Below are 21,005 nucleotides of genomic sequence, written 5' to 3' on the forward strand. Positions count from 1 at the left end.
CCCCATTTTCCCACCTCACCAGGAGTACCTCAGGTTTGTGGTACAGAACTGTCATTACCAATTCCAGACGTTGCCGTTTGGTCTCTCCACGGCTCCGAGAATATTTACCAAGGTAATGGCCGAAATGATGATACTCCTTCGAAGAAAGGGAGTTATAATTATCCCGTACTTGGACGATCTCCTCATAAAGGCGAGGTCCAAAGAGCAGTTGTTGGTCAGCGTAGCACTCTCTCAGGAAGTGTTGCAACAGCACGGCTGGATTCTGAATATCCCAAACTCGCAGCTGATCCCTACGACGCGTCTGCTTTTCCTGGGAATGATTCTGGACACAGAACAGAAGAAGGTGTTTCTCCCGGAGGAGAAGGCCCAGGAATTGTCATCTCTGGTCAGGGACCTCCTGAAACCAAAACAGGTGTCGGTGCATCACTGCACGCGAGTCCTGGGAAAGATGGTGGCTTCTTACGAAGCAATTCCCTTCGGCAGGTTCCATGCAAGGATCTTTCAGTGGGATCTGTTGGACAAATGGTCCGGATCGCATCTTCAGATGCATCGGTTGATCACCCTGTCTCCAAGGGCCAGGGTGTCTCTGCTGTGGTGGCTGCAGAGTGCTCATCTTCTCGAGGGACGCAGGACTGGATCCTGGTGACCACGGATGCAAGCCTCCGAGGATGGGGGGCAGTCACTCAGGGAAGAAACTTCCAGGGACAGTGGTCAAGTCTGGAGACTTCTCTACACATAAATATATTGGAACTAAGGGCCATCTACAACGCCCTGAGTCAAGCAGAGCCCCTGCTTCAAAACCAATCTGTACTGATTCAGTCAGACAACATCACGGCGGTCGCCCATGTAAACCGCCAGGGCGGCACAAGAAGCAGGATGGCAATGGCAGAAGCCACAAGGATTCTTCGATGGGCGGAGAATCACGTGCTAGCACTGTCAGCAGTGTTCATTCCGGGAGTGGACAACTGGGAAGCAGACTTCCTCAGCAGGCACGACCTCCACCCGGGAGAGTGGGGACTTCATCAAGAAGTCTTCACACAGATTGTAAATCGTTAGGAACTGCTACAGGTGGACATGATGGCGTCCCGCCTCAACAAAAAGCTAAAAAAATATTGCGCCAGGTCAAGAGACCCTCAGGCGATAGCTGTGGACGCACTAGTGACACCGTGGGTGTACCAGTCGGTTTATGTGTTCCCTCCTCTTCCTCTCATACCCAAGGTACTGAGGATAGTAAGAAAGAGAGGAGTAAGAACTATACTCATCGTTCCGGATTGGCCAAGAAGAACTTGGTACCCAGAACTACAAGAAATGATCTCAGAGGACCCATGGCCTCTGCCTCTCAGACAGGACCTGTTACAGCAGGGGCCCTGTCTGTTCCAAGACTTACCGCGGCTGCGTTTGACGGCATGGCGGTTGAACGCCGGATCCTAGCGGAAAAGGGCATTCCGGATGAAGTTATTCCTGCGCTGATAAAGGCTAGGAAAGACGTGACAGCAAAACATTATCACCGTATATGGCGAAAATATGTTGCTTGGTGTGAGGCCAGGAAGGCCCCTACAGAGGAATTCCAGCTGGGTCGATTGCGGCACTTCCTACAGTCAGGAGTGACTATGGGCCTAAAATTAGGATCCATAAAGGTCCAGATTTCGGCCCTATATATTTTCTTTCAAAAAGAACTGGCTTCACTGCCTGAAGTTCAGACGTTTGTTAAGGGAGTGCTGCATATTCATCCCCCTTTTGTGCCTCCAGTGGCACCTTGGGATCTTAACGTTGTGTTGGATTTCCTGAAATCACACTGGTTTGAGCCACTTAAGACCGTGGAGCTAAAGTATCTCACGTGAAAGGTGGTCATGCTGTTGGCCTTGGCTTCAGCTAGGCGTGTGTCAGAATTGGCGGCTTTGTCATGTAAAAGCCCGTATCTGATCTTCCATATGGACAGGGCAGAATTGAGGACTCGTCCCCAATTTCTCCCAAAGGTGGTATCAGCGTTTCATTTGAACCAACCTATTGTGGTGCCTGCGGCTACTCGGGACTTGGAGGCTTCCAAGTTGCTGGATGTAGTCAGGGCTTTGAAAATCTATGTAGCCAGGACGGCTGGAGTCAGGAAAACTGACTCGCTGTTTATCCTGCATGCACCCAACAAACTGGGTGCTCCGGCTTCAAAGCAAACTATTGCGCGCTGGATCTGTAACACGATTCAGCAAGCTCATTCTGCGGCAGGGTTACCGCATCCTAAATCAGTAAAAGCCCATTCCACAAGGAAGGTGGGCTCTTCTTGGGCGGCTGCCCGAGGGGTCTCGGCTTTACAGCTTTGCCGAGCTGCTACTTGGTCGGGTTCAAACACATTTTCTAAGTTCTACAAGTTTGATACCTTGGCTGAGGAGGACCTTGCCTTTGCTCATTCGGTGCTGCAGAGTCATCCGCACTCTCCCGCCCGTTTGGGAGCTTTGGTATAATCCCCTTGGTCCTTACGGAGTTCCCAGCATCCACTAGGACGTCAGAGAAAATAAGAATTTACTCACCGGTAATTCTATTTCTCGTAGTCCGTAGTGGATGCTGGGCGCCCGTCCCAAGTGCGGACTCTCTGCAAAACATGTATATAGTTATTGCTTAACTAAAGGGTTATTGTTATGAGCCATCTGTTACTGAAGCTCAGTTGTTGTTCATACTGTTAACTGGGTATGGTTATCACAAGTTGTACAGTGTGGCTGGTATGAGTCTTACCCTGGATTCCAAAGTCTTTCCTTGTTGTGTCAGCTCTTCCGGGCACAGTTTCCTTAACTGAGGTCTGGAGGAGGGGCATAGAGGGAGGAGCCAGTGCACACCAGATAGTACCTAATCTTTCTTTTAGAGTGCCCAGTCTCCTGCGGAGCCCGTCTATTCCCCATGGTCCTTACGGAGTTCCCAGCATCCACTACGGACTACGAGAAATAGAATTACCGGTGAGTAAATTCTTATTTTCCGGCATTATTATGCACCTCTAAATTAAAGCAGAACATTCACGTTTGTTAAAAATTAGGAAAATCAACCATTTGAATCCTTTTAAGAGCCCCAAATATTTTTATTTTGACCAGTAGTAGTGATCTATTAGGTTTCCAATATTTCTTTGCAGGATACAGGTTGCTCTCCCCATTTTTCAACATAGTTAACGCAGCTATTCACAACAAAAATTACCACACAAGTTTGTTTTTTTTCAGTTGGATGGTGTGTGAATCGATATCGCGCAGTGCCGAGTACATTGGAAATTGGGTGCGATAGGTGTTAATGTCAACCAGAATAATCTTGCGGCTATTTGTATATGCCTTATAATAACTATGTCAGGGCATGAAAATGGCAGTTTTCTGTGATTTTATTTCTAACTAGAGGCTATATTGCTTTCCTTATAAATATGATCCTGCCTCGCACATTGATGTTTGTAGCCAGACAGAATAGCAGCAGTCTCTTCCTAAATTTAGAATAAGGTATTTAAAGACTTTACTGTTAAAATAAAGCAAATACACCATCATTGCAGTTGCGATTTTCCCATTAGTCACGTGAGGCACTTGTTTGGGGGCAGCATTTGGATGCTTGTCTTGGTACTGTCAACCCAAAAAGTACCAGTAACTGCAAAATATTTCCACTGTACTGTACCATATGCCATCTTGTAAATGGGTAGGACATGCACATACTGCCCATGTAAGCCGTCCTACTCAGTAAATATGTATACCGTATATACTCGAGTATAAGCCGAGTTTTTCAGCACATTTTTTGTGCTGAAAAAGCTCCCCCTCGGCTTATACTCGAGTGATGCTCCCGGGAGTCATGTGCAGGAGCAGAGCGCAGGGAGAAGCCATTTGAGGAGGAGGAGGAGGAGGGAGGGAGGGGGACTCGGGAGCCGCAGCAGCGCACTGTAATTGGTGCATCCACCAGTGACGCTGCTGCAGCCATCCTTCTCCCTCTCCATGCTCGCTAAAGCACCGCCGCGCTGACCGCCTCCTCAGCCGCCCGCCTCCTCAGCCGCTGCGTTCCGTCCCAAGGCCGGCCACCGCTGCCCGCACCGCCTGCCGCTGCCTGTACTCCCGTGCCCCGTCATCATTGATGGTGAGTAGAGACGGGCTACGGGCTGGAGCGCGGGTGTGTCAGTGGGGGGGGGGGGGGGGGTTGTCGTGGGGTAGTTGGGGGCTGGGCATATCTGGCACTATGAGGGCATACGGTATCTGGCACTGTGGGGGCATATGTAGCACTGTGGGGGCATATCTGGCAGTATGAGGGCATATGTGGCACTGTGGGGGATTATCTGGCAGTATGAGGGCATATGTGGCACTGTGGGGGATTATCTGGCAGTATGAGGGCATATGTGGCACTGTGGGGGATTATCTGACAGTATGAGGGCATATGCGGCACTGTGGGGGCATATCTGGCACTATGAAGGCATATCTGGCACTGTGGGGGATTATCTGGCAGTATGAGGGCATATCTGGCACTGTGGGGGCATATCTGACACTGTGGGGGATTATCTGGCAGTATGAGGGCATATGTGGCACTGTGGGGGAATATGTGTATCTGGCAATGTGGGGGCATATCTGGCACTATGAGGGCAAATATCTAGCACCATGGGGGCATATTTAGCACTGTGGGGGTATATCTGGCACTGGGGGGCATATCTGGCCGTATGAGGGCTGTGTACGGCTAGAGCTGCATTTCCCACCCTAGGCTTATACTCGAGTCAATAAGTTTTCCCAGTTTTTTTGGGGAAAAGTAGGTGCCTCGGCTTATATTCGGGTCGACTTATACTCGAGTATATACGGTAATAATTTTTTATTATTATATTAAATTGGCTATCATCACATGAGGGCCTATACCTACTCAAAAATAATAAAATTAGGCAGGCAGGGGGCGTCCGTTACTGTTGTGCCTAGGGACATCCTCACCCCTAATTCCACCCCTGCATCATTTGCATATATAATTTTATCCCTTTTCAATGCAAATTTTAATCCCTTTAGAGTAGCGATTCCCAAACTCTGTCCTCAAGGACCTCCAACAATTCATGTTTTCCCGGTCTCCTCACAGAATCACAAGTGGATTTTTTTAAATGTGTCAGTGAGTAATGAATACACCTGCGCATCTGCTGGGTGACCTGGAAAACATGAACTGTTGGGTGGTCCTTGAAGACAGAGCTTGGGAACCACTGCTTTAAAGCATTGGTATGGTGATTAAAATGTGGGTTGCCAGTGCTTGCTTTGATGTCCAGTATACTAAATGAAATTGTGTGAGTGGAAGTTTGGTAGTCTGGCTGTCTGTGGTATAATATTTGTACTTCTAAATTGGTCGGATGGGCTAAAGGTTATGATGGCTGAAGATTGCATAGTCATAGAGTGTATGCTCTGTCATCAGCTGACAACACTGCTATAAAATTAATTGATCCTTCTCTGTGTGTGAGCATCAATGGGTTATAATCTGCTATTTTTTTCATTTAGCACAATTTTTGTAGTGCTCCGTTTCTAACCTAGTGTGCTCACATTTTAGCATTTTGGGGCCTGGGACCCAGGTAGATAAAGTGACTTGTCTGACGTCACACGGAGCCTGGATCTAGATTCACACCAAGGTACAGGCAGTACAACTGCTATGGGGCCCAGTGCTGAGAGGGGCCACCTTCCCTGTCAAAGTTGCATGTGTTTATAAACATTTTTCTCTATCGTCCTAAGTGGATGCTGGGGTTCCTGAAAGGACCATGGGGGAATAGCGGCTCCGCAGGAGACAGGGCACAAAAGTAAAGCTTTTACAGGTCAGGTGGTGTGCACTGGCTCCTCCCCCCATGACCCCCCTCCAGACTCCAGTTAGATTTTTGTGCCCGGCCGAGAAGGGTGCAATTCTAGGTGGCTCTCATAAAGAGCTGCTTAGAGAGTTTAGCTTAGGTTTTTTTTTATTTTACAGTGATTCCTGCTGGCAACAGGATCACTGCAACGAGGGACAGAGGGGAGAAGAAGTGAACTCACCTGCGTGCAGGATGGATTGGCTTCTTGGCTACTGGACATGAAGCTCCAGAGGGACGATCACAGGTACAGCCTGGATGGTCACCGGAGCCACGCCGCCGGCCCCCTCACAGATGCTGAAGCAAGAAGAGGTCCAGAATCGGCGGCTGAAGACTCCTGCAGTCTTCTTAAGGTAGCGCACAGCACTGCAGCTGTGCGCCATTTTCCTCTCAGCACACTTCACACGGCAGTCACTGAGGGTGCAGGGCGCTGGGAGGGGGGCGCCCTGGGAGGCAAATGAAAACCTTTAAAAAGGCTAAAAATACCTCACATATAGCCCCAGAGGCTATATGGAGATATTTACCCCTGCCTAAATGTACTAAATAGCGGGAGACGAGCCCGCCGGAAAAGGGGCGGGGCCTATCTCCTCAGCACACGGCGCCATTTTCTGTCACAGCTCCGCTGGTCAGGAAGGCTCCCAGGTCTCTCCCCTGCACTGCACTACAGAAACAGGGTATAACAGAGAGGGGGGGCAAAATAAATGGCAATATATCAATATAAAAGCAGCTATAAGGGAGCACTTAATCATAAGGCTATCCCTGTCATATATAGCGCTTTTTGGTGTGTGCTGGCAGACTCTCCCTCTGTCTCCCCAAAGGGCTAGTGGGTCCTGTCTTCGTATAGAGCATTCCCTGTGTGTCTGCTGTGTGTCGGTACGTGTGTGTCGACATGTATGAGGACGTTATTGGTGTGGAGGCGGAGCAATTGCCAAATATGAGGATGTCACCTCCTAGGGGGTCGACACCAGAATGGATGCCTTTATTTGTGGAATTACGGGATAGCGTCAACTCGCTTAAGCAGTCGTTTGCCGACATGAGGCGGCCGGACACTCAATTAGTGCCTGTCCAGGCGCCTCAAACACCGTCAGGGGCTGTAAAACGCCCCTTGCCTCAGTCGGTCGACACAGACCCAGACACAGGCACTGATTCCGGTGGTGAAGGTGACGAATCAACCGTATTTTCCAGTAGGGCCACACGTTATATGATTTTGGCAATAAAGGAGATGTTACATTTAGCTGATACTACAGGTACCACTAAACAGGGTATTATGTGGGGTGTGAAAAAACTACCAGTAGTTTTTACCGAATCAGAAGAATTAAATGACGTGTGTGATGAAGCGTGGGGTGCCCCGATAAAAAACTGCTAATTTCAAAGAAGTTATTGGCTTTATACCCTTTCCCGCCAGAGGTTAGGGAGCGCTGGGAAACACCTCCTAGGGTGGACAAAGCGCTAACACGCTTATCAAAACAAGTGGCGTTACCCTCTCCTGAGACGGCCGCACTTAAAGATCCATCAGATAGGAGGATGGAAAATATCCAAAAAGGTATATACACACATGCAGGTGTTATACTACGACCAGCTATTGCGACTGCCTGGATGTGCAGTGCTGGGGTAGTTTGGTCAGAGTCCCTGATCGAAAATATTGATACCCTGGACGGGGACAATATTTTACTGTCGTTAGAACAAATAAAGGATGCATTTCTTTATATGCGTGATGCACAGAGAGATATCTGCACACTGGCATCACGGGTAAGTGCTATGTCCATTTCGGCCAGAAGAGCTTTATGGACACGACAGTGGACAGGCGATGCGTAGAGGAGTTATTTGGGGTCGGTCTATCGGATTTGGTGGCCACGGCTACGGCCGGGAAATCCACCTTTCTACCTCAAGTCACTCCCCAACAGAAAAAGGCACCGACTTTTCAACCGCAGCCTTTTCGTTCCTTTAAAAATAAGAGAGCAAAGGGCTATTCATATCTGCCACGAGGCAGAGGACGAGGGAAGAGACAGCAACAGGCAGCTCCTTCCCAGGAACAGAAGCCCTCCCCGGCTTCTACAAAAGCCTCAGCATGACGCTGGGGCTTCGCAAGCGGACTTGGGGGCGGTAGGCGGTCGTCTCAAAAATTACAGCGCGCAGTGGGCTCACTCGCAGGTAAATCCCTGGATCCTGCAGATAATATCTCAGGGGTACAGGTTGAAATTAGAGACAGAGCCACCTCGCCGTTTCCTGAAGTCGGCTTTACCAACGTCCCCCTCAGAAAGGGAGACGGTTTTGGAAGCCATTCACAAGCTGTATTCTCAGCAGGTGATAGTCAAGGTACCTCTTCTACAACAAGGGAAGGGGTATTATTCCACTCTTTTTGTGGTACCGAAGCCGGATGGCTCGGTAAGGCCTATTCTAAATCTGAAGTCCTTGAACCTGTACATAAAGAAGTTCAAGTTCAAGATGGAGTCACTCAGAGCAGTGATAGCGAACCTGGAAGAAGGGGACTTTATGGTATCCTTGGACATCAAGGATGCGTATCTCCACGTTCCAATTACCCCTCACACCAGGGGTACCTCAGGTTCGTTGTACAAAACTGTCACTATCAGTTTCCGACGCTGCCGTTTGGTTTGTCCACGGCACCTCGGGTCTTTACAAAGGTAATGGCCGAGATAATATTTCTTCTTCGAAGAAAAGGCGTATTAATTATCCCATACTTGGACGATCTCCTAATAAGGACAAGGTCCAGAGAACAGCTAGAGATGGGTTTAGCACTATCTCAAGAGGTGCTAAAGCAGCACGGATGGATTCTGAATATTCCAAAATCCCAATTAATGCCGACAACTCGTCTGCTGTTCCTGGGGATGATTCTGGACAAAGTTCAGAAAAAGGTTTTTCTTCCCGAAGAAAAAGCCAAGGAGTTATCTGACCTGGTCAGGAACCTCCTAAAACCAGGAAAGGTGTCTGTACATCAATGCACAAGAGTCCTGGGAAAAAATGGTAGCTTCTTACGAAGCAATCCCTTTCGGCAGATTCCATGCAAGGGGATCTGTTGGACAAATGGTCAGGGTCGCATCTTCAGATGCACCTGCGGATAACCCTGTCGCCGAGGACAAGGGTATCCCTTCTGTGGTGGTTGCAGGAGGCTCATCTATTGGAGGGCCGCAGATTCGGCATGCAGGATTGGATCCTGGTGACCACGGATGCCAGCCTGAGAGGCTGGGGAGCAGTCACACAGGGAAGAAATTTCCAGGGAGTGTGGTCGAGCCTGAAAAAGTCTCTTCACATAAGCATTCTGGAACTAAGAGCAATCTACAATGCTCTAAGCCAGGCGGAACCTCTGCTTCAAGGAAGACCGGTGTTGATCCAGTCGGACAACATCACGGCAGTCGCCCATGTAAACAGACAGGGCGGCACAAGAAACAGAATGGCAGAAGCTGCCAGGATCCTTCGCTGGGCGGAGAATCACGTGATAGCACTGTCAGCAGTATTCATCCCGAGCGTGGACAACTGGGAAGCAGACTTCCTCAGCAGACACGACCTTCACCCGGGAGAGTGGGTACTTCATCCAGAAGTTTTCCACATGCTATTAAACCGTTGGGTAAAACCAATGGTGGACATGATGGCGTCTTGCCTCAACAAGACACTGGACAGTTATTGCGCCAGGTCAAGAGATCCGCAGGCAATAGCTGTGGACGCGTTGGTAACACTTTGGGTGTACCAGTCCGTATATGTGTTTCCTCCTCTGCCTCTCATACCAAAGGTATTGAGGATTATACGGCAAAGAGGAGTAAGACTAGTGGCTCCGGATTGGCCAAGAAGGACTTGGTACCCGGAACTTCGAGAGATGGTCACGGACGATCCGTGGCCTCTACTTCTGAGAAGGGACCTGCTTCAGCAGGGTCCTTGTCTTTTTCAAGACTTACCGCGGCTGCGTTTGACGGCATGGCGTTTGAATGCCAGATCCTAAAAGGAAAAGGCATTCCAGAAGAAGTCATTCCTACCTTGATAAAGGCAAGGAAGGAAGTCACCGCGAAGCATTATCGCCGTATTTGGCGAAAATATGTTGCGTGGTGCGAGCAGCGGAGTGCTCCGATGGAGGAATTTCAACTGGGTCGTTTTCCTACATTTCCTGCAATCAGGATTGTCTATGGGTCTCAAATTGGGATCTATTAAGGTTCAAATTTCGGCCCTATCAATATTCTTCCAAAAAGAATTGGCCTCAGTCCCTGAGGTCCAGATTTTTATCAAAGGAGTACTGCATATACAGCCTCCTGTGGTGCCTAAGGTGGCACCGTGGGATCTAAATGTAGTTTTAGATTTCCTCAAATCCAATTGGTTTGAACCACTAAAGAATGTGGATTTGAAATATCTCACATGGAAAGTGACTATGTTACTGGCCCTGGCTTCGGCCGGGAGAGTATCTGAACTGGCGGCTTTGTTTTATAAAAGCCCTTATTTAATTTTCCATTCGACATAGGGCAGAGCTGCGGACGCGTCCGCATTTTCTCCCTAAGGTGGTATCAGCGTTTCACCTGAACCAGCCTATTGTAGTGCCTGCGGCTACAGACGACTTGAAGGACTCCAAGTTGTTGGACGTTGTCAGAGCCTTAAAAATATACATTTAAAGGACGGCTGGAGTCAGAAAATCTGACTCGCTGTTTATACTGTATGCACCCAACAAGTTGGGTGCACCTGCTTCTAAGCAGTCGATTGCTCGTTGGATTTGTAACAAAATTCAACTTGTACATTCTGTGGCAGGCCTGCCACAGCCTAAATCTGTTAAGGCCCATTCCGCAAGGAAGGTGGGCTCATCTTGGGCGGCTGCCCGAGGGGTCTCGGCATTACAACTCTGCCGAGCAGCTACGTGGTCAGGGGAGAACACGTTTGTAAATTTTTACAAATTTGATACCCTGGCAAAGGAGGACCTGGAGTTCTCTCATTCGGTGCTGCAGAGTCATCCGCACTCTCCCGCCCGTTTGGGAGCTTTGGTATAATCCCCATGGTCCTTTCAGGAACCCCAGCATCCACTTAGGACGATAGAGAAAATAAGAATTTACTTACCGATAATTCTATTTCTCGGAGTCCGTAGTGGATGCTGGGCGCCCATCCCAAGTGCGGATTATCTGCAATACTTGTACATAGTTATTGTTAACTAATTCGGGTTATTGTTTAGGAAGCCATCTTTCAGAGGCTCCTCTGTTATCATACTGTTAACTGGGTTTAGATCACAAGTTGTACGGTGTGATTGGTGTGGCTGGTATGAGTCTTACCCGGGATTCAAAATCCTCCCTTATTGTGTACGCTCGTCCGGGCACAGTACCTAGCTGGAGTCTGGAGGGGGGTCATGGGGGGAGGAGCCAGTGCACACCACCTGACCTGTAAAAGCTTTACTTTTGTGCCCTGTCTCCTGCGGAGCCGCTATTCCCCCATGGTCCTTTCAGGAACCCCAGCATCCACTACGGACTCCGAGAAATAGAATTATCGGTAAGTAAATTCTTATTTTTTGCCATTGGGTGGTTCGTTAGGGGTCTTTTCAAACTTTTTCCTTGGGGGCCTGCAACATATCTAGGTATGCCTCTGGACCTGCTCATTGTAGTGTGGTATAAAATGAACTGGAGGGCATTTTAATGTATTACAATATGAACCGGGGCACTGTAAAGAGGCACAATATGAATGCGGAGCACTAGATATCATAATGTGAATTGGGGGTACGGTGCGGCATAATGTGTACTGGCAGCTCTGAAATGTGACATACTGTAGGGTGAACTTAAGCACTACTGCAATTCATAAAAGAAACTAGGGCACTACTATACTATGGGGCATAACATTAAATAAGGCTCTACTATGGTTCAGAAAATGAACTAGGGCAATATTACAGTATATGGCATAAAATTAACAACTGCTGCAGAGAAATGTCTCTCAAGGAGAATTGGGACGGGGGCCCCTTCATAATGTTGCTGTGGGACCCACAAAGTTCTGGCTATGGCCCTGATTCACACCAAGCATTCTAGTACACCATCTGTAGTTTCTCTATCGTCCTAGTGGATGCTGGGGTTCCTGAAAGGACCATGGGGAATAGCGGCTCCGCAGGAGACAGGGCACAAAAAGTAAAGCTTTTCCAGATCAGGTGGTGTGCACTGGCTCCTCCCCCTATGACCCTCCTCCAGACTCCAGTTAGATTTTTGTGCCCGGCCGAGAAGGGTGCAATCTAGGTGGCTCTCCTAAAGAGCTGCTTAGAAAAAGTTTAGCTTAGGTTTTTTATTTTACAGTGAGTCCTGCTGGCAACAGGATCACTGCAACGAGGGACTGAGGGGAGAAGAAGTGAACTCACCTGCGTGCAGGATGGATTGGCTTCTTGGCTACTGGACATCAGCTCCAGAGGGACGATCACAGGTACAGCCTGGATGGTCACCGGAGCCGCGCCGCCGGCCCCCTTGCAGATGCTGAAGTCAGAAGAGGTCCAGAATCGGCGGCTGAAGACTCCTGCAGTCTTCTAAAGGTAGCGCACAGCACTGCAGCTGTGCGCCATTTTCCTCTCAGCACACTTCACACGCAGTCACTGAGGGTGCAGGGCGCTGGGGGGGGGCGCCCTGGGAGGCAAATGTAACCTATATAAAGGCTAAAAATACCTCACATATAGCCCCCAGAGGCTATATGGAGATATTTAACCCCTGCCTGGATTCACTAAATAGCGGGAGACGAACCCGCCGGAAAAGGGGCGGGGCCTATCTCCTCAGCACACGGCGCCATTTCCTCTCACAGCTCCGCTGGTCAGGACGGCTCCCAGGTCTCTCCCCTGCACTGCACTACAGAAACAGGGTAAAACAGAGAGGGGGGCAAATTTATGGCGATATTTTGATTTATATAAAGCAGCTATAAGGGAGCACTTATTATAAGGCTATCCCTGTTATATATAGCGCTTTTGGTGTGTGCTGGCAAACTCTCCCTCTGTCTCCCCAAAGGGCTAGTGGGTCCTGTCTTCGTTAGGAGCATTCCCTGTGTGTCTGCTGTGTGTCGGTACGTGTGTGTCGACATGTATGAGGACGATATTGGTGTGGAGGCGGAGCAATTGCCAAATATGAGGATGTCGCCCCCTAGGGAGTCGACACAAGAATGGATGCCTTTATTTATGGAACTACGGGATAGTGTCAACACGCTAAAGCAGTCGTTTGACGACATGAGACGGCCGGACAATCAATTAGTGCCTGTCCAGGCGACTCAAACACCGTCAGGGGCTGTGAAACGCCCTTTGCCTCAGTCGGTCGACACAGACCCAGACACAGGCACTGACTCCAGTGGTGACGGTGACGAATCAACCGTATTTTCCAGTAGGGCCACACGTTATATGATTTTGGCAATGAAGGAGGCGTTACATTTAGCTGATACTACAGGTACCACTAAACAGGGTATTATGTGGGGTGTGAAAAAACTACCTATAGTTTTTCCTGAATCAGAAGAATTAAATGACGTGTGTAATGAAGCGTGGGTTGCCCCTGATAAAAAGCTGATAATTTCAAAGAAATTATTGGCATTATACCCTTTCCCGCCAGAGGTTAGGGAGCGCTGGGAAACACCTCCTAGGGTGGACAAGGCGCTAACACGCTTATCTAAACAAGTGGCGTTACCCTCTCCTGAGACGGCCGCACTTAAAGATCCATCAGATAGGAGGATGGAAAATATCCAAAAAAGTATATACACACATGCAGGTGTTATACTACGACCAGCTATAGCGACTGCCTGGATGTGCAGTGCTGGGGTAGTTTGGTCAGAGTCCCTGATTGAAAATATTGATACCCTGGACAGGGACAATATTTTACTGTCGTTAGAACAAATAAAGGATGCATTTCTTTATATGCGTGATGCACAGAGGGATATCTGCACACTGGCATCACGGGTAAGTGCTATGTCCATTTCGGCCAGAAGAGCTTTATGGACGCGACAGTGGACAGGCGATGCGGATTCAAAACGACATATGGAAGTTTTGCCGTATAAAGGGGAGGAGTTATTTGGAGTCGGTCTATCAGATTTGGTGGCCACGGCTACAGCCGGGAAATCCACCTTTCTACCTCAAGTCACTCCCCAACAGAAAAAGGCACCGACTTTTCAACCGCAGCCCTTTCGTTCCTTTAAAAATAAGAGAGCAAAGGGCTATTCATATCTGCCACGAGGCAGAGGTCGAGGGAAGAGACAGCAACAGGCAGCTCCTTCCCAGGAACAGAAGCCTTCCCCGGCTTCTACAAAAGCCTCAGCATGACGCTGGGGCTTCTCAAGCGGACTCGGGGACGGTGGGTGGTCGTCTCAAAAATTACAGCGCGCAGTGGGCTCACTCGCAGGTAGATCCCTGGATCCTGCAGATAATATCTCAGGGGTACAGGTTGGAATTAGAGACAGATCCACCTAGCCGTTTCCTGAAGTCTGCTTTACCAACGTCCCCCTCCGAAAGGGAGACGGTTTTGGAAGCCATTCACAAGCTGTACTCTCAGCAGGTGATAGTCAAGGTACCTCGTCTACAACAAGGGAAGGGGTATTATTCCACTCTTTTTGTGGTACCGAAGCCGGATGGCTCGGTAAGGCCTATTCTAAATCTGAAGTCCTTGAACCTGTACATAAAGATGTTCAAGTTCAAGATGGAGTCACTCAGAGCAGTGATAGCGAACCTGGAAGAGGGGGACTTTATGGTATCCTTGGACATCAAGGATGCGTATCTCCACGTTCCAATTTACCCCTCACACCAGGGGTACCTCAGGTTCGTTGTACAAAACTGTCACTATCAGTTCCAGACGCTGCCGTTCGGATTGTCCACGGCACCTCGGGTCTTTACAAAGGTAATGGCCGAGATGATGATTCTTCTTCGAAGAAAAGGCATATTAATTATCCCATACTTGGACGATCTCCTAATAAGGGCAAGGTCCAGAGAACAGCTAGAGATGGGATTAGCACTGTCTCAAGAAGTGCTAAAACAGCACGGGTGGATTCTGAATATTCCAAAATCCCAGTTAATGCCGACAACTCGTCTGCTGTTCCTAGGGATGATTCTGGACACGGTTCAGAAAAAGGTTTTTCTCCCGGAGGTAAAAGCCAAGGAGTTATCCGAGCTTGTCAGGAACCTCCTAAAACCAGGAAAAGGGTCTGTACATCAATGCACAAGAGTCCTGGGAAAAATGGTGGCTTCTTACGAAGCAATTCCATTCGGCAGATTCCACGCAAGAATTTTCCAAAGGGATCTGTTGGACAAATGGTCAGGGTCGCATCTTCAGATGCACCTGCGGATAACCCTGTCTCCAAGGACAAGGGTGTCTCTTCTGTGGTGGTTGCAGAGTGCTCATCTATTGGAGGGCCGCAGATTCGGCATACAGGATTGGATCCTGGTGACCACGGACGCCAGCCTGAGAGGCTGGGGAGCAGTCACACAAGGAAGAAACTTCCAGGGAGTATGGACGAGCCTGGAAACGTCTCTTCACATAAACATTCTGGAACTAAGAGCAATATACAATGCTCTAAGCCAGGCAGAACCTCTGCTTCAGGGAAAACCGGTGTTGATCCAGTCGGACAACATCACGGCAGTCGCCCATGTGAACAGACAGGGCGGCACAAGAAGCAGGAGTGCAATGGCAGAAGCTGCAAGGATTCTTCGCTGGGCAGAGAATCATGTGATAGCACTGTCAGCAGTGTTCATCCCGGGAGTGGACAACTGGGAAGCAGACTTCCTCAGCAGACACGATCTTCACCCGGGAGAGTGGGGACTTCATCCAGAAGTCTTCCACTTGCTGGTAACCCGTTGGGAAAGACCAATGGTGGACATGATGGCGTCTCGCCTCAACAAAAAACTGGACAGGTATTGCGCCAGGTCAAGAGATCCGCAGGCAATAGCTGTGGACGCGCTGGTAACGCCTTGGGTGTACCAGTCGGTGTATGTGTTTCCTCCTCTGCCTCTCATACCAAAAGTATTGAGAATTATACGGCAAAGAGGCGTAAGGACGATACTAGTGGTTCCGGATTGGCCAAGAAGGACTTGGTACCCGGAACTTCAAGAGCTGATCACGGAAGATCCGTGGCCTCTACCTCTAAGGAGGGACTTGCTTCAGCAGGGTCCCTGTCTGTTTCAAGACTTACCGCGGCTGCGTTTGACGGCATGGCGGTTGAACGCCGGATCCTAAAGGAAAAAGGCATGCCGGAAGAAGTCATTCCTACTTTGATTAAAGCAAGGAAGGAAGTAACCGTGCAACATTATCACCGAATTTGGCGAAAATATGTTGCGTGGTGCGAAGATCGGAGTGCTCCGACGGAGGAATTTCAACTGGGTCGATTCCTACATTTCCTGCAATCAGGATTGTCTATGGGTCTCAAATTGGGATCTATTAAGGTTCAAATTTCGGCCCTGTCGTTTTTCTTTCAAAAAGAATTGGCTTCAGTCCCTGAAGTCCAGACCTTTGTTAAGGGAGTGCTACATATACAGCCTCCTGTGGTGCCTCCAGTGGCACCGTGGGATCTCAATGTGGTTTTGGACTTTCTAAAATCTCATTGGTTTGAACCACTAAAGAAGGTGGATTTGAAATATCTCACATGGAAAGTGACCATGCTTCTAGCCCTGGCTTCGGCCAGGAGAGTGTCAGAACTGGCAGCTTTATCTTACAAAAGCCCATATCTGATTTTCCATTCGCACAGGGCAGAACTGCGGACTCGTCCGCATTTTCTCCCTAAGGTGGTGTCAGCATTTCATCTGAACCAGCCTATTGTAGTGCCTGCGGCTACAAGTGACTTGGAGGACTCCAAGTTACTGGACGTTGTCAGAGCATTAAAAATATATATTGCAAGGACAGCTGGAGTCAGAAAATCTGACTCGTTGTTTATATTGTATGCACCCAACAAGATGGGTGCTCCTGCGTCTAAGCAGACGATTGCTCGTTGGATCTGTAGCACAATCCAACTTGCACATTCTGTGGCAGGCCTGCCACAGCCTAAATCTGTAAAGGCCCACTCCACAAGGAAGGTGGGCTCATCTTGGGCGGCTGCCCGAGGGGTCTCGGCATTACAACTTTGCCGAGCAGCTACGTGGTCAGGGGAGAACACGTTTGTAAAATTTTACAAATTTGATACTCTGGCTAAGGAGGACCTGGAGTTCTCTCATTCGGTGCTGCAGAGTCATCCGCACTCTCCCGCCCGTTTGGGAGCTTTGGTATAATCCCCATGGTCCTTTCAGGAACCCCAGCATCCACTAGGACGATAGAGAAAATAAGATTTTACTTACCGATAAATCTATTTCTCGGAGTCCGTAGTGGATGCTGGGCGCCCATCCCAAGTGCGGATTATCTGCAATAATTGTACATAGTTATTGTTAACTAATTCGGGTTATTGTTGAAGGAAGCCATCTTTCAGAGGCTCCGCTGTTATCATACTGTTAACTGGGTTTAGATCACAAGTTGTACGGTGTGATTGGTGTGGCTGGTATGAGTCTTACCCGGGATTCAAAATCCTCCCTTATTGTGTTCGCTCGTCCGGGCACAGTACCTAACTGGAGTCTGGAGGAGGGTCATAGGGGGAGGAGCCAGTGCACACCACCTGATCTGGAAAAGCTTTACTTTTTGTGCCCTGTCTCCTGCGGAGCCGCTATTCCCCATGGTCCTTTCAGGAACCCCAGCATCCACTACGGACTCCGAGAAATAGATTTATCGGTAAGTAAAATCTTATTTTTCTAACCCTGATGCATTCTGCCTTACTAGATATTTTTTAACTGTGTCCACAAAACTGAGCGTGATTATAATGTGGAAAATAAATGTCAAAGGCATTTTGGCAAAAACTAGAAAAGGTGTGTGGGAGGGGAGGGGGGGGGTATTGGTATATTATGATCTCAAAAATAGGCCTAGTATCACTCTCTCCACCCTCACCCCCCAAATCACACAGGTGTAACCACTAACTTGTGAATGTTAAGTGAATTATTAAATCTAAAAGCATGTGTACTGATACAGCTATGAACAATGCAATGCTGCACATATTATATTAATTCACCAGGTAATTTTATTCTTTCCTTTTGCAACTCTCAAACTAATCAGTCTGTACACACTATTTGGCTGTTATCTTATCACTTTAATCTGCTTCTGAGGCCTACTTTCCTCATCTTTACCTGCTCTTTGCATTCCTAGATGCTCAAATAAAGCTTTAATTTAATTTATTAATTTTGATTGGCTTAATTTTCCTTTAGTGTAAGCATGCTAAGTCCTTGTATTTTTTGTTTGTTTTTGTTTTTTAGACTTGAAACAGTTGAAGGCATGTAAGTGGTCTTTTCAAACTTTTGTATAAATTTTGCCCAATTAATTGTTTTATGTTAATAGACAAATGACCAGAATTTCGTAATAAGATCAGATTAGCACTTCTGGTTTGTGGGAGTTTTTATATTTTTTTAAATTCAGAATTCAACTATAATATTATTTTGTTAGTGCTTTCAATTTCATTGAAAAGACAATTTAATGAGTTTTTGTTTTGTTCTGTGAGCATAGAGCTAACTCTGTCCATAAATGATTTCTATAGTCCCAAGTAGTACAATCACATCCTGTGTTGCTTTTCAGCCCAATTGCTGAAAGTCCGGCTCGTATTCCTATAAAAAATATAATAGGGTTCAATTCAGTTAGACTATAAGTAGCACTTATGGTACTGCTGGACTTATGCATTTTTGTTCACGGTTACTTCGGGCTGTGTACAAAAATCTGCGAGTCCGTGACAAGATTGGTATGCGAGGGGGTGTTTTCCAATGATGTTCCTGGCATGTCTACACTGTTCCGATGGCAACTCGCTCGCTCCCAATTGAATTGACTCTATAAGACTGTTGACTGTGCTGTGGCAGAATTCATAGCAAAATGATTGTAATAAATATGTTAAGGCTTTACACGTACTCTCCTCCATATCCTATATATTAAAAGAAACTGTTAATAAATAAATAAATAAATATTAAAAGGCTAAGGCTGCTCCTCACCTCTGTTATGTGCGCCAGCAGCCACTAGAGGCCGCCACATGGCCCATATGAAAGTATAAAGGCCCATACACACTGGGAAAACCGCTCAGTGTGATGCGCGCCCCCGCTTCATCGCCGGGCTGCTATGGAAAGCTGTTCATCCCCACTGACATCGCTGGGCAGGGGGAAAAATCGCTCCGTTTGTATGCACTGGGCAAAAACGCCCAGTGTGTATGCACCTTTAGTGATAATGCAGGGAGATGTTACAGCCTGCTGCGATCAATAAAAAATACTGATCTGACTGTTTCACACTTGCATGTGAAGAGAGGGTGCTCGGGAGAGAGAGAGTAGGGTTAGGAGTAGGTTTTTGGTATGGCAGTTGCCATTTATAATGACCTTTCATATTGTAAATTGGCTGAATTTTCTATCCTTTCGTTTGATTTCTACTCACTGTTAAATTATATATATATATATATATATATATATATATATATATATATATATACTGCTCAAAAAAATAAAGGGAACACTAAAATAACACATCCTAGATCTGATTGAATGAAATATTCTTATTAAATACTTTGTTCTTTACATAGTTGAATGTGCTGACAACAAAATCACACAAAAATGATCAATGGAAATCAAATTTATTAACCCATGGAGGTCTGGATTTGGAGTTACCCTCAAAATTAAAGTGCAAAAACACACTACAGGCTGATCTAACTTTGATGTAATGTCCTTAAAACAAGTCAAAATGAGGCTCAGTAGTGTGTGTGGCCTCCACGTGCCTGTATGACCTCCCTACAATGCCTGGGCATGCTCCTGATGAGGTGGCGGATGGTCTCCTGAGGGATTTCCTCCCAGACCTGGACTAAAGCATCAGCCAACTCCTGGACAGTCTGTGGTGCAACGTGGCATTGGTGGATGGAGCGAGACATGATGTCCCAGATGTGCTCAATTGGATTCAGGTCTGGGGAACGGGCGGGCCAATCCATAGCATCAATGCCTTCGTCTTGCAGGAACTGCTGACACCCTCCAGCCACATGAGGTCTAGCATTGTCTTGCATTAGGAGGAACCCAGGGCCAACCGCACCAGCATATGGTCTCACAAGGGGTCTGAGGATCTCATCTCGGTACCTAATGGCAGTCAGGCTACCTCTGGCAAGCACATGGAGGGCTGTGCGGCCCCCCAAAGAAATGCCATCCCACACCATTACTGACCCACTGCCAAACCGGTCATGCTGGAGGATGTTGCAGGCAGCAGAACGTTCTCCTTGGCGTCTCCAGACTCTGTCACGTCCGTTACATGTGCTCAGTGAGAACCAGCTTTCATCTGTGAAGAGCACAGGGCGCCAGTGGCGAATTTGCCAATCTTGGTGTTCTCTGGCAAATGCCAAACGTCCTGCACGGTGTTGGGCTGTAAGCACAACCCCCACCTGTGGACCTCGGGCCCTCATACCACCCTCATGGAGTCTGTTTCTGATCATTTGAGTAGACACATGCACATTTGTAGCTTGCTGGAGGTCATTTTGCAGGGCTCTGGCAGTGCTCCTCCTGTTCCTCCTTGCACAAAGGCGGAGGTAGCGGTCCTGCTGCTGGGTTGTTGCCCTCCTACGGCCTCCTCCACATCTCCTGATGTACTGGCCTGTCTCCTGGTAGCGCCTCCATGCTCTGGACACTACGCTGACAGACACGACAAACCTTCTTGCCACAGCTCGCATTGATGTGCCATCCTGGATGAGCTGCACTACCTGAGCTACTTGTGTGGGTTGTAGGGAGGTCATACCGGCACGAGGAGGCCACACACACTACTGAGCCTCATTTTGACTTGTTTTAAGGACATTGCATCAAAGTTGGATCAGTCTGTAGTGTGTTTTTCCACTTTAATTTTGAGCGTGACTCCAAATCCAGACCTCCATGGGTTAATAAATTTGATTTCCATTGATAATTTTTGTGTGATTTTGTTGTCAGCACATTCAACTATGTAAAGAACAAAGTATTTAATAAGAATATTTCATTCATTCAGATCTAGGATGTGTTATTTTAGTGTTCCCTTTATTTTTTTTGAGCAGTGTATATATAAAAGGTTAATGCTGCTCTGAACCACTGTGGTGCCGCCAGCAGCCACTGGAGGGCACCCAAAGTTTACAACACACACCCTATGTACACTGCACACCCAACCATATACTGCCCCATATACACTGCACCCCTATCCTCTTCCATATTCTGCATTCCCCACTGTTTACTGCCCCTATATACACATTGCACCACCCCATACCCCTC

The 21,005-nt window shown here is 47.9% G+C and overlaps 1 protein-coding gene across 3 annotated transcripts in view; it reads left to right on the forward strand.

Annotated features, from left to right (window-relative positions):
- The window catches only part of SEPTIN7 (septin 7), a 265,639-nt gene that overhangs the window by 217,224 nt on the left and 27,410 nt on the right, over positions 1-21,005 (forward strand). For 2 of the 3 annotated variants that reach the window (XM_063922502.1, XM_063922500.1), the window contains exon 11: positions 18,024-18,044. The exons of the other annotated variant lie outside the window; for it this stretch is intronic. In XM_063922502.1, the coding sequence (XP_063778572.1) occupies positions 18,024-18,044 (21 nt within the window). The remainder of the gene's footprint in view (positions 1-18,023; positions 18,045-21,005) is intronic. 3 annotated transcript variants of the gene reach the window in all.

This window comes from Pseudophryne corroboree, chromosome 5, assembly GCF_028390025.1.
Source record: "Pseudophryne corroboree isolate aPseCor3 chromosome 5, aPseCor3.hap2, whole genome shotgun sequence".
Lineage (NCBI taxonomy): Eukaryota > Metazoa > Chordata > Amphibia > Anura > Myobatrachidae > Pseudophryne > Pseudophryne corroboree.